Source organism: Parus major, chromosome 8 (genome assembly GCF_001522545.3).
Source record: "Parus major isolate Abel chromosome 8, Parus_major1.1, whole genome shotgun sequence".
Taxonomy (NCBI): domain Eukaryota; kingdom Metazoa; phylum Chordata; class Aves; order Passeriformes; family Paridae; genus Parus; species Parus major.
This window is the reverse complement of record NC_031777.1, coordinates 25,100,149-25,111,996: the sequence shown is the minus strand read 5'-3', so window position 1 is coordinate 25,111,996 and position 11,848 is coordinate 25,100,149. Positions and strand designations below refer to the sequence as shown.

The 11,848-nt window shown below is 43.9% G+C and overlaps 1 protein-coding gene and 2 long non-coding RNA genes across 4 annotated transcripts in view; all 3 read left to right on the top strand.

Annotated features, from left to right (window-relative positions):
- The first annotated feature begins 6 nt into the window (after positions 1 to 6).
- Positions 7 to 2,860, top strand: LOC117244804. The gene is made up of 2 exons (XR_004498576.1): positions 7 to 673; positions 2,550 to 2,860. It is a non-coding gene; the product is annotated as an uncharacterized LOC117244804 (long non-coding RNA).
- A 1,092-nt stretch (positions 2,861 to 3,952) lies between these two features.
- The window catches only part of FAF1 (Fas associated factor 1), a 153,521-nt gene continuing 145,625 nt past the window's right edge, over positions 3,953 to 11,848 (top strand). The window contains exon 1 of the mRNA XM_015636255.3: positions 3,953 to 4,214. Coding sequence (XP_015491741.1) covers positions 4,170 to 4,214 — 45 coding nt within the window. The 5' untranslated portion in view covers positions 3,953 to 4,169. The remainder of the gene's footprint in view (positions 4,215 to 11,848) is intronic.
- LOC107208173 lies at positions 4,221 to 11,514 on the top strand. Of its 2 annotated transcripts, XR_004498574.1 has the most exons (3): positions 4,221 to 8,584; positions 8,941 to 8,988; positions 11,286 to 11,514. It is a non-coding gene; the product is annotated as an uncharacterized LOC107208173 (long non-coding RNA). The 2 variants fall into 2 exon arrangements; XR_004498575.1 differs by lacking the exon at positions 8,941 to 8,988.

Genomic DNA, 11,848 nt, shown 5'->3' with positions numbered 1-11,848 from the left:
AGCCCGGGCACGGCACTTCCCCGCCACAGCCGGCGCAGCCCGGCTGCTCTGAGGAGCAACGCTGCTGAGGCCTGGGGGGAGGAAAATGAAAGGAAAAGGAGGTTGTAGCAGCGGGAGCCGCCGCACCCCGGCGGGAGGAGCGGGATCGGGGGAGCTCGGGAGGGCGGCCTCTGCCACGACGCTGCCCGGAGCTTCTCCCCGGCGGTGCCCACCTGCCCGCGGGGGGAGCGGAGCCGGCTCCGGTCCCGGTCCCGGTCCCTTCGCCCTCGCTCGGCTCCCCGCGGGCAGCGGCTCCGCGCTCGGAGCCACCCCGGCAGCGGCGCGGGTTCCTCTCTCATCCTGAGGACAAGGTCAAGGATAAAGGGTCAATGTCAAGTTGTCTTGACGGTGGAAGGCGACCGACCACGGCAGCACTCCCTGCTTCCCGCGTTTCTGGTGTCCTTGATTGATTTGAAAGTGCCATTTTGAAGGGGAGCGGCGCCCGGGCACCAAGAGGACGCGAGGACTTCGCTTTTCCTTCCTAGAGCGAAGAAGTGAGGATGGCACAGGACGGGGATGTCACCGCCACTCTGCCTAACAGTATTGTGTGTCTTAAAGTGCTTTAATGGCTGGATTGCTTTAGGTTTCAGGGACCCTCGGAGGACTGAATTCTGCCAAGCGAACCCTCCGAGAGGTAAGCAGCAATGTCATGGCTCCCTGATAAGCACACGTAACCCATCGCTCGCAGGGGCGATCTGCACGTCTGTTTTCTGCGTGGACGCCACGGGAAAGTGATTTTGAATGTAAACAGGCGTGAGGCAGCTCCGGGAGGTGCTTTAGGGAGGGAACCTGTGGTAGTTCCAGCTCCTCCAGCACTGCCCTGCGGGGGGAACCTGCCGCTGGCAGCCGGGCAGGGGCCGGAGATGGCCGGGGCCTGAATCGGGGCCGCCGCCGTCAAACAGAGCCGGTTCCACAGCAGCGAATCTGCAGCTGAACCAAGCCAGACTTCTGTATCTGGCTTTCCTCTCAGCTTCGGCTGCTTTTTGCTTTGCAATTGTGTTTTCCTGTACTGATTCCCCCATCCACGCTTGTTTGTGAATGTTACAAAGGTGACAAGCGTGAGCTGCGTACACACGAAGAAGGGAAAAAATCTTAGTTCAGTTTATCAACCGACCCCCCGCTCCCATTCCCACTAAAGGAGAGAAAAAACCACGTGTATTTTTAAGGGCCTCATTGTGGTAATTCTCGTCCAGAAGCAATAGTGCTTTTTTTCCCTCCTTTTTTCCCGTTTTTTAAAAGCAAAAATTTAAATTATAATTTCCTTCAAAATTAGCTCTAGAAATATATGTATGCAAGTAGCATCTATTTATTCAAATACAGTTGCTTTTCTGCATAAAGAGGAAATCTATATGTAAAACTTGGATTATTCAGTCAGATGGCTTATAAATTACTTACTTTGTGACTAATTACTGCCTAAAATCCACAGGCTTTGGTGGTGGTACTTGTTGCTAACTTAGTGCAGAATTAGACCTGAAAATATTACAACAGTCTCACACTTTTTTTTTGTTGGTTTACAGTTCAGAATAAAATTTCAACCTTCTGTTAATCATGCCACATAGCAAAAATAATTAGGTAAAGTGTAGCTAGAGTGCTGCAGGCCTCCTGCAAGTAAAGCTGCCTGGCCAGAAAATGCCATCAAGCTTCCTCTACCATGCAGGTCTGCCAAAAGTCTTTGCAGAAAGCAGTTCGTTAATCCTGATCATTTCCTCTAATGAGTGATAAAGATACTCCACCTAAAACAGAGAGATTTGTCCCAGTCGGCTCCAGAATCAGCAGAAAAAATAGAAAACCAAACAAACAACTTCTGGAGGGAGATATTATCACCGGGCACTATAAGGAGTAAAATATTCAGCTCCCTAATTTGTCTCTCACTCGTTGGAGGATAAAACCCACCTCGAATGGCTCAGAGAGACTGTGAGAAGGCAAACAGAAACTTTAGCTGTGACTTGAATGTGAACTTCCTGCGATGTGGGGCACGTGCAGCTTTTCACCTTTTCTTCATGTTCTGGATCGAATCCTTCCTGTTTTGATCTAATATAGATATCATTATTTAAAATATGACTGTAATAGACATGAACGCCGTGTAACTAATCTTGACAACATACCTATAGCTTCAATTCGTGCCAGGAATTAATTGGCTTTAATCCAATTGCTAAAACTTGCTTTTCAGCCTTTATTGTAGTTACTCTCTAGTAATGTGTGGGTGGATTTGTTTGTAATTTAGCATAGGTTGTCCCTGGCATTGCACCATACCTCGTACTTAGTACAGAACTGTCTGTAACATCAAACTGAGGGGGAAAAAAAACCCGTGCAGGTGTGAGGGCAATTAATTTATCATCCCTCCGGTCGGTGGTGGGGAGCTGGCATTGTTAAGCTCACGTCAGCGGGCAATAAAAACCTTTTGGCAAGCTCTGCCAACATAAACTAGAGCAGGAACAGGGTAAAATGTAAAAGCCAACTTCTCTGACACTGGCTTTGAATGGTAAAGCGGTGTTTCCGTGTGGCCTCAGCCCGCCCGGAGCGCCGCCGCCAGACACCCAGCCCAGGCGCCCCGGAGCCCGCACTCCCCAGCAGCGTCCGCAACGGGCTCTGAGCGATTCCCAGGGTTTCCCTCGGGATCACGGAGCCTCCTGAAGGTCCAGTCGCGCTTCCCCTGCGCCCCGCTCCGCACGCAGCGTTTGTCCGCGGTGGCGCCGGGCTCCCCCCGGGGCCAGCGGCGGCAGGGAGCTCGCAGAGTCCGCGAAACCTCCCTGCAACCCTCGCGGATGGAGGAGAGAAACAATAAAGAACCCTGCTTCCTAAACCCGGCAAAACATCTTGAGTCAAAGGTGTCATAATGTAGCGTTATTAGCTGTCAGGAAAGCTGCTTGGTGCATCTCTGACCTCAGCAACGACACTCACAGGACACTCTTACAAAAAGCAGAGCAAAACATGTTGGACTAATTAGCAAGCTGGCGTCCAAATGTGTGTTTTATGTTGGTGCTAAGGGGGTACATGAGCATCAGGTTGCAGGAGGCAGACTTAGAATGCATCAGTTACAGTTAGATTTGCATTACTTAATGCAGATTTATTTGCGGTATATAATAGAATTGCATCTTACAGTGCTGGAGTACTAAGCCTGAGCGAGGGCCGCTGTGCAGATCACGGTGTGTTGGCTCAGAAAAACCTGTGAAAAATGCATTTCCTTCTTTTGAGCCGAGTCGGAACCCGGGGGAGAAGTCGCCGCTCCCCCGAGCGCCGGGCGGTGCGTGCCGTGCGGGCACCGAGTCACGGGGGACCGGAGGGGACGCGAACCGCGCCGGGATCGAGCCGCTGCAGTCACCGAAACCGCCGGGGATGGAGGGAGAGAGGGAGAGGGGCAGGGACGGGAGGAAGGAGGGAGGGATGGATGGATGGATGGATGGATGCCTTTCTCCCGCACAGAGAGGTAGGGCCGCTCTCCGCCCGGCAGCTGCACCGACCCGCGTTTCCCCGCAGCGCCCGGGGACGGCCCCAGCCACATCCCCACAGACCCGTTAGGCCGCGGCCGGCGGCGGAGCCCAGCCGGGACAGCCCGCACCGCCGCCGGGCCCGGGGAGCCGCCAACCCCCGGGACGGGACGCGAGGATGTGTCCGCCCCCGGACACAGGGGGACCGGCAGGGCTCGGGCCGGGGCTCGCCGCTCCGCTCCGGTGCCGCCCGGGCGCAGTTCGGCCCCTGGTCCCGGCTCGGCTCGGTCCCGCCCCCGGCTCCGGGAGCGCTTGACAGGCGGGCGGTCACGTGGCGGCCGCAAAGCGCCTCTTTGCGACCTCAATGACAGGCAAAATGTGCGACACAGGCGCTGTGGAGGCAGGCGGGGAGCGGCGCTGCCTCCTCCTCCTCCTCCTCCTCCTTCTTCTCCTCCTCCTCCTCCTCCTTCCCGGGCCAGCGGCTGAGGCAGCGCTGCCCGCTCCCGGCCCCGCGCCCGGCCCGCCGCTCTCCTGCCTCCTCCCCTCCTCGGCCCCGGGAGGGGCAGCCCGGGGGCGCCGCGGGAGCTCCGAGCGCAGCGCGGCGCCTCCATGAGCTCCTGAGCTCCCACCCTGCCCCGTCCTCCCCGCGGCAGCGGCTCCAGGTGCGCGGGTCCGAGCAGAGCCGGGACGCAGCTGGCTGCAATGGCGTCCAACATGGACCGAGAAATGATATTGGCTGATTTCCAGGTAAATTTCGAGCCGCCGCCACACAGCCGTGGCCTCTCGCTGCTTTTCTCTTTCTCCTCGTTGCTGTGCTGCTTGTTCTTTGTGGGGAGGTCTGGGGTGGTGGGTGTGAAGCCCACCCTCTGAAGCCTCCGCTCTCGCTTTCCTTCTTTTTTTGTTTGTCAGAAATGGGGAGTGTGTGCCCTCTTCTCTCAAGGTGCGTGAACAAAATGTCTTCTTTAACTTAGAGAGTTTCAGTTTTTAATTAAATAAAAAAAGCTTTTTCATCCACTTTGCTTGTTCCTATCCTCTGCAATCACCCAGGCCCTGGGACAGCTGTGAGGCAGCTCACTTGGAAGAGGCAAATGCCAGGGAGGATACAAAACTCACCAGTCCACATGATTTGTCACAGTGTTTGTAGTGAATCACTTGCTGGTGCTACAGATTAGTGCTGAACAGAGGTGTTTCCATTCCAGCATCAACACTAAACTTCATGGTTGCCTCAGCCTATGACTGTTGTGATGACGGTAAAACTCTTCCCACCCCATTCCAAACAACAGCGTGTTTGTGTAGAAGGGAAGAATATGTTCTTCAGACTTGTCTGTTACCTTTCTTTCTCTCTACAAAAGGGTTGTAACTTAACTTCAGACTTCCAGATCTTATCCCCAGAATAAAGTCTTTCTGTAAGTAAAAGTGATGTGTTTAGGAGTGTATATTACTTCTTAATATTGCTTGTTTTTATATTGTTTTTCTAAGACCAAGTGAAAGAGTGAAGGATACCTGTGTTTGGATTAGTGGGGAGAGCCAAACATATCTGGGAAGAGAATCAGATAATATTTGAATATACTTTTTAAAAATTTGCTTTTCAATCCATCAGGGTTTTTTTTTTAAGCTCTATAGATTTGCAGTGGTGGTTCTTACATAAATAGGCACCTGGATATTCTTGGATTGATTTGTAAAACTGCCATCTGTAAGTTCAGCTCCTTAAAAGACTGTTTTCCAGCTGTTAGCAGTGAAACTATTTCATTTAGTTAAAAAGAAAAAAAAGGTAATCCCTCCAATTCACACTGTGTGTGTGTGTTTCTTTGGAGCTACAGGTAGGGTGACTGTAGCATGCACAGCGATTCCTGTGTATTATGTAATAAGTAATTCCCCTTTTGCAAAAGGTACCTGGTGTCTCACTGCTGTAACTCATGGAGTTCCCAGCTGATAACAGGGAACTGTCATTCCCTTCTGTACCCCAATATCTTACACCTGTATTCATTAAAATGCTTATCAAATGTTACTATATTGAACTACTTTGTTGTGCTTGGAGATACTTTTATGTATATAGGAGATGATATCCCAATTTTAGAGCTGGGATTTCACAAAGGAGTTTTTCCAGGAACAACACACTGTGTGAAAGGAAACTGGGACCCCAATTCTGCATTCATACTGGTGGGAACAGATCCTTATGGGATCCTACATTATTTCCTGAACTTACAGTCAGGAATCCCAGATGATGAAATTACTGACTGGTGAATGTAAGAATAGTCATTTAATAGAATTTTCAATTTAGATTTACGCTTTCCAGGTGTTCTATGCTATTTTGCAGTATTGTTGTGCTTGGATTTTGAAGCCATTAATAAAAGTATGAGCAACTGCAGTGTTTGGTACCATGAAGACAAGTAAGTATCATTGCAGGTGGGTGGTGGAGTCACACAAACCAGTTTTAGATCACGGGTGGATGACATAATGTGTCTGAACCTAGGAAACAGGAAATATTTTATCATATGCCAATCCTTACTTAGAAGGAACCCAAACATTTTCCTCTTGTATTTCAGCAGACAGCTTTGTTTTTCTGTTTCATTGTATTTCTTTTAAAGATAACATCAAGTGTCTACCTGATTTTGAAGTACTGAACTGTTAATTGTCATGCTGCTAAAGCTTCAGATTAGTAAAGGACAATGTCAGTCATTATTAGGCCTTGTATCTTTAGACTGTTACAAAACAGTAAAGGTTTTTTGGTCTTTTAAATACTTGGTGGAGTCTGCAACTTATTCACTAAGAATTTAAAATGGAGAATAAAACATTATGTGCAAAGTAATTCTGCCTGATTTTCCCTTCTATATTTTCTGTACCTTTTAATTAATAAATACGTTTCTCAGAATTCTGCTGCCATCTTCTATGTTTATGTGAGGTGTCTTGTTGAAGAATGTTGCACACAGTGGAAATTTCAAAAGCAGGTCTTTGTAGTTTAGTTCAGCTAGTCTTTGGTGAATTAAATTGAGAGGGAAACTTCCATCACCATTTCACCCTCACCTTTCCCAAGTATTGTTTAAGGGGGATAGAGTAGTGGTCTTTAAACTTCTGAAAGTTGAAAGGGTTTTCTCTCTCCATTAAAAAAATAAATTAATGAAATCATAATTGTGCTGATGCTTGATGCTTTTGTGGAGCTTTCATGGATTTATTGTGTATCTTCCAGAATTATTAGGGATTTTGCCTTGGGTTTCAGATAGAGCAGGAACTCGTATTGCATTTGTTTTTTTCTTTTTAGCTTTGATTGTAGTAACAGGTTACTTCTGTGTTTGGAGGGACTAAAGAGAATTACTTTTTAAAAAGTATTTTGCATATATATAAATATATATACATAAACCCATGGAATTCTATGAAATATTTTAAGTATAGAATAAGACACAGTGAGTGATCTACCAAAATATTTTTGCTTAATGTCTCAAAACAATTTAAGCCTGTTCTGTGTGGTTTATAATTATTTTCTTTTCCTCTCCTTTTTAATAAGGCTACTGTGTGCTACCCAGGGAGCACAAAATACGTATTCATGCATGTGGGCTGTATAAGCAACCTGCCTAACTTTTCCTTCTTAGGCCCACACTTAGGAAAGATTATGCAGAAGCTTTGCTTTGTACATGACTAGTCTGATTGTTTCCAGTGGAAGTAGCTGATGTGGAGTTCAGCGCACAAACAAGTTTTAACTTTTGTACTAAATGCAATTCAGAATTTCTCCACAAAGTGTCATTGGCATAAAGGAAAAACTCCATAGGAAAAAACACAACAGCTTGTGTTAGTAGCATAAATTCTTCAAAAGGGTAGCTGCATGTGAATTGTTAAGAGTGATGCTGCAACATACTTCACATACTGGGGGAAATAAGGGCATATCATCTCTACCAATTTTTTAACAACTGTTCTTCTGTTGTTTGTTGTGTTTAACTGCAAAGTGTTCTTCCATCTTCAGTGGGATACTCAGGTGCTCACATGGTACAAATATACTCATGATCTCTTGACGTTTGGGGTCTACTTTTCACTATAAAGAAAACGGTTGTTTTTTTTTTCTTTTTAAATTGTAAAATTTAGTTGCACAGAGCTTCATTTAATTGACATAGACTGGTCTTCATTCCCAAAGTTTAACTTTGAATATCGGCAGAAATATCAGATATTGATGTTTTTGCACATTAGCACTTTTGTTTTTACAGCTTCACTTAAGATTGGAAATAAAATTGCAAGAATATCTTTTTGTCTTTATAAGTTATGTCCATCTATAGGACCACTTCATGCTGAGTGCTTGTCCTCACAACAATCCTAAATGTGGAGTGGGCCTGAGGGTTGCAGTATTGTGGGAGTTGACAGTCCTGTGTGTCCATTACAAGGATATCTGGCACATTGGAGCTTCAGGAGGAAATTTTTCCAAGAATTCACATTTTTCATTGACCAAATAAGTAGCTCAGGATTTGGTCAGGGTGGGAGGATTTCAGAGTGAAATGACAGAACTCAAAAATCCTTGCTTTCATTGAAACAATGGATTTCTAGTAGTTCTCCCCTCTTTCATCTGTGTTCGTTGTGAAACCAAGGTATGTGCTTTTTTTGTTTTCCTTTTTCAATTTTTTTTTTTAAACTGGATAATTGACTACTTTTGTGGGATTCACACAGTTGTGTATAAAAATTATAAAAATGTCCTTTTTTTTTTTGAACTTCAACTTTTGTGTCAATTTTGTCTTTCATAAGAACAGGTTTGTGGGAGGAGCAAGGGGGAATTGGGAAGGAAGAACCTCATTGCCATCAGTTGCAGCAAAGTGAGAAAGCATGCTGAATGACTGTTTTAAATTATAAAATTGACCATGATGGTGATACATCAGTTTATTAATTTTTGTTTTGTTTGTTTTTAAAGATTTAATTGTAATTCAAGCTACTTGTTTCCTTCTGGAATGGTGAAAATTAAAGAAACTGGAGAGTCTTTTTACCTGGAGGTTAACACAGTGCTGTTAAATAACTGACAAGATAAAGTTTTTGGCTTGGTTTTTTTTTTTTGTATTTTTTTTTTTTTCTGTCTGCTTCAGCCCTGTGGAAGATTATCTCAGTTGTCAGTTTTCACTGTCCAACAGTCTGTGTGCAGAATTTAGGTTGGTATTTTTTTTTTAAGGGCACTAAGTGAGCTTTGCTCTCTTCTGTGTTTGTTGGCATGGTGGCTCAGGTTTTCTGCCATTTTAAGTTATTGCCAGTATAAAGATTTGATGGGTGGAAAAGGTAGGCTGATACAGGAATAACTTCAAGTCAATAACCTTGATTCTGGCCCTGGACCGTGACTTAGAGTGGGGGCTGGAAAGTGTTTCATACATTTCTGTAAGGATAAAGCACTCACTGTGGGTTCTGAACAAATCTCGGAGTTGATGTCCTTAATATTGATTTCCGAAAGAAAGAGACATGTTTTGTCATTAAGGTACTGGGGCAGAAAGAGCTGTTCTTGCTTTCTTTGCAGGCTTTCAGCAGAGTGTTTGGGAATTTGGAACAAGGTCCTCAACAAAAGGTAGTTGCTAAGAGAGTTCCAGTCAAAGTTTAAACATAAGCTGGAAGACACTTTCCCAAGATTGAAAGTTCATGGAGGCCTACGTTTTCCTCAGAAGGTCTCCCAAAATACCTGGGTGTACATTTGTTCAGATCTGTGTGAGCTTAAACCTCAGTCTAACTCAAACCAAACCTTCTTGTGTGGCCTCTCTGTAGAATGTAGTGTGCAATGGGTGCTGAACTAAGCTCTCTCCACAGTAGCTGGAAAGAAATCCAGTACTCTAGAGATTGGAAATCAGGGTTTGGGATAGACAGGTTTGTTTAATCATACCCTCCTACTGGGTATCTTTACTTAAAAGTGGGCTCAGCTGGGTTTTTCTAATCATCAGGTGCCCAGATGCTCAGCACTGCTTCACCTGACCTGTTTTAGTGGATATAGGTTACTGTATCTTCAGTTAAATTTTAAAATAGATAACAGGACTGTTTTTCAGTGTGAAAAAGAGGCCTTTAGGACACTGTAGGATGTTGAAGCTCATACTTGTGAGGCCTCTTAATTTGCATTTTGATTAGAATTCCTTTTAATCCTTGTTGGATTTTATCACATTATAATTTTGTGCAGTACACAGTCAGTAACACCTTTGGTACTGGTAGTTGGACTTCTTTGGCTTGTTTGCTATAAATGGCCTTAGGGCTGAGACACATGATAAAAACATACTGCAAGCTTAATGTGTTCTATCTTGGTTATTGCCATTTTCATTGTCTACTACCAGTCACTTCTGCCATCACTTCTAGTAATTTATTCTTTGTGGGTTTTTGGAGTTTCATTTCTTTAGATATGTTTAGGCTCAGCTGTCATCCCAAAGTTCAGGTTCATCAGAAGAAGGCTAATTTGATTTACTGGCCTTTAAACTGAAGGTGAAGTGGGTTCCAGAGTCACAAATAAGAAGTTTGACTCCAAGTGTGGTGTCCTTTTAGAAGCATAACTTGGATATTCCCATTGCTAGCTCTTCATGGAAAAGCCAGTTAATTTCTCTGATGTAAGGGCAGGTAATTAATTAGAAATACTAACTGACATTTATGGAGAAGAAAGAGGCTACTATGACTATGATTTGTGTGCATTACACACCTGCTGTAGCAACCTAAGTAATTTGCCACTGGAGCACCAGTTTGTCTTTAGAAAGACATTTATTCTGTTTTTTTCATTCAATTACCTTGAAAAGACTTCACATCATAGTAATCATGTCACAATTTCTATCAGCCCATTCATATAGGTATTTGGGTTAGTAGGTCACTCAAACAGATTGAGAGGTGGTAGCTGTAGGATCCTTTTTCAAATGCCATGACAACCAATGCTAATTATAATATTGAAATTATTAGTTATATGTACTCCCAAAGGCTAGGAATGGGCTTTCATTGAAAGATACTGTGAAAATTATTTGTCATATTGAAAATACCACATGGCTAATATATCTTGGTAATCAAGGATCATTTACAGTAAACTTTACACTTGCTGAGTTGATATTTCTGTGTGGAAGGAGGTGTGAGAGAGGATGAGCATTTGAGCTCATTTGCTACATGTCTCAAGAGGCCTTGAGAATCTCCCATCCTGAGAATGTTGTATTGGAGCTAGAAAACCTGAAAGGGGGAGTGTTCTTCTGTATTTGGGCTGTTCTTATGCTTCAGTTACCATTTCAAGCCTAGTTTTCACACACTTCCATACCAGAAGCAAAAGGTAGCTTTTTAAAGGAACTACATGGCATATCTTCAATAGGATTTCATATTTTTCTAGTCAGTGAATAAATTTGTGCATACGTGGGGCAGCCATTAGATGAGTCCTTTCTTTTAACTACTGTAGGAACTAGAATAAAAGGCCTGGGGAAGTACCTAACATTTTACTCGTCCCTCATTATTTGAATGAAAGGAAATGACATTGCTTACTGGCTGGATTGATACCTACTAATTAAGCCCATTTTTTAGAGTTGACTAGTTAATATGCAATTGTAAAAAGAAACTGCTCAAAGAGGAAATCAAAGCCCACATGTATGCATGTCATGTTGTTTGGTCTATCGAAATAGTCATCTACTGGTCCTCTATGTCTGACTGGTTGAGCAGGTCTTTGTTCCACAGCAGTAGGTAATGCTTTCAAAAGATAATTCATTAAAGCTGAAATTCTTAAGAGACATTTTGAAACTAGAACAGAGTACGTTAGCCCTTGGGTTATTTTATATAGGTTTCATATTTTATCTATAGCAGGAAACAATTTGTAAAGACAAGAACACTGGAACTGAGTCACTTGTATAATTTTTTTTTTTGTTAAAGGTCAGGTTGTTTGTGTGAGCAAATACCAAAGGTGCCATATCAGCTCAGATCGAAGACCCAGCTGGCCTAATGTCTCTTCTACAGCAGTGGCTGCTCCTTAGGAAAAATCTGAGAGAATGTGAATGGATTTGCCTCATCCTGGTTTCTGGAAATCAGCATTTTGAAAGCTTGATGATGGGGTTTATTGCAAAACTTTGGAAATAAACTGTGTCAGCTTGAGTTAGTCTTATGTTCTTCAACTGACTGAGTTCTTGAGAGACATTTGAGTAGTTTTGGGATATGTGAGTTTGCTCTATAGAAGCTGTGTTTACTTTTCCTCAGTGTGTTGTATATATGTACATACTAAGCCTATTCTATATACTTTATTGGAATTTCTGCTGTTTCTTATTAGTACAGAAGACAAATTTGAACTGTAGAAATCTTAACCCTTTCTGGTTTGCACCACAAAAAATTCATGCTAGCACTGTGGGAATGGAGTGTTGATTTCACCTTTCATCAAGACTGATTTAAAGTGGAGTTTGCTGTGAAAAGCTTGTATTTAAATTCCTTTAAAGTTTTCTGGA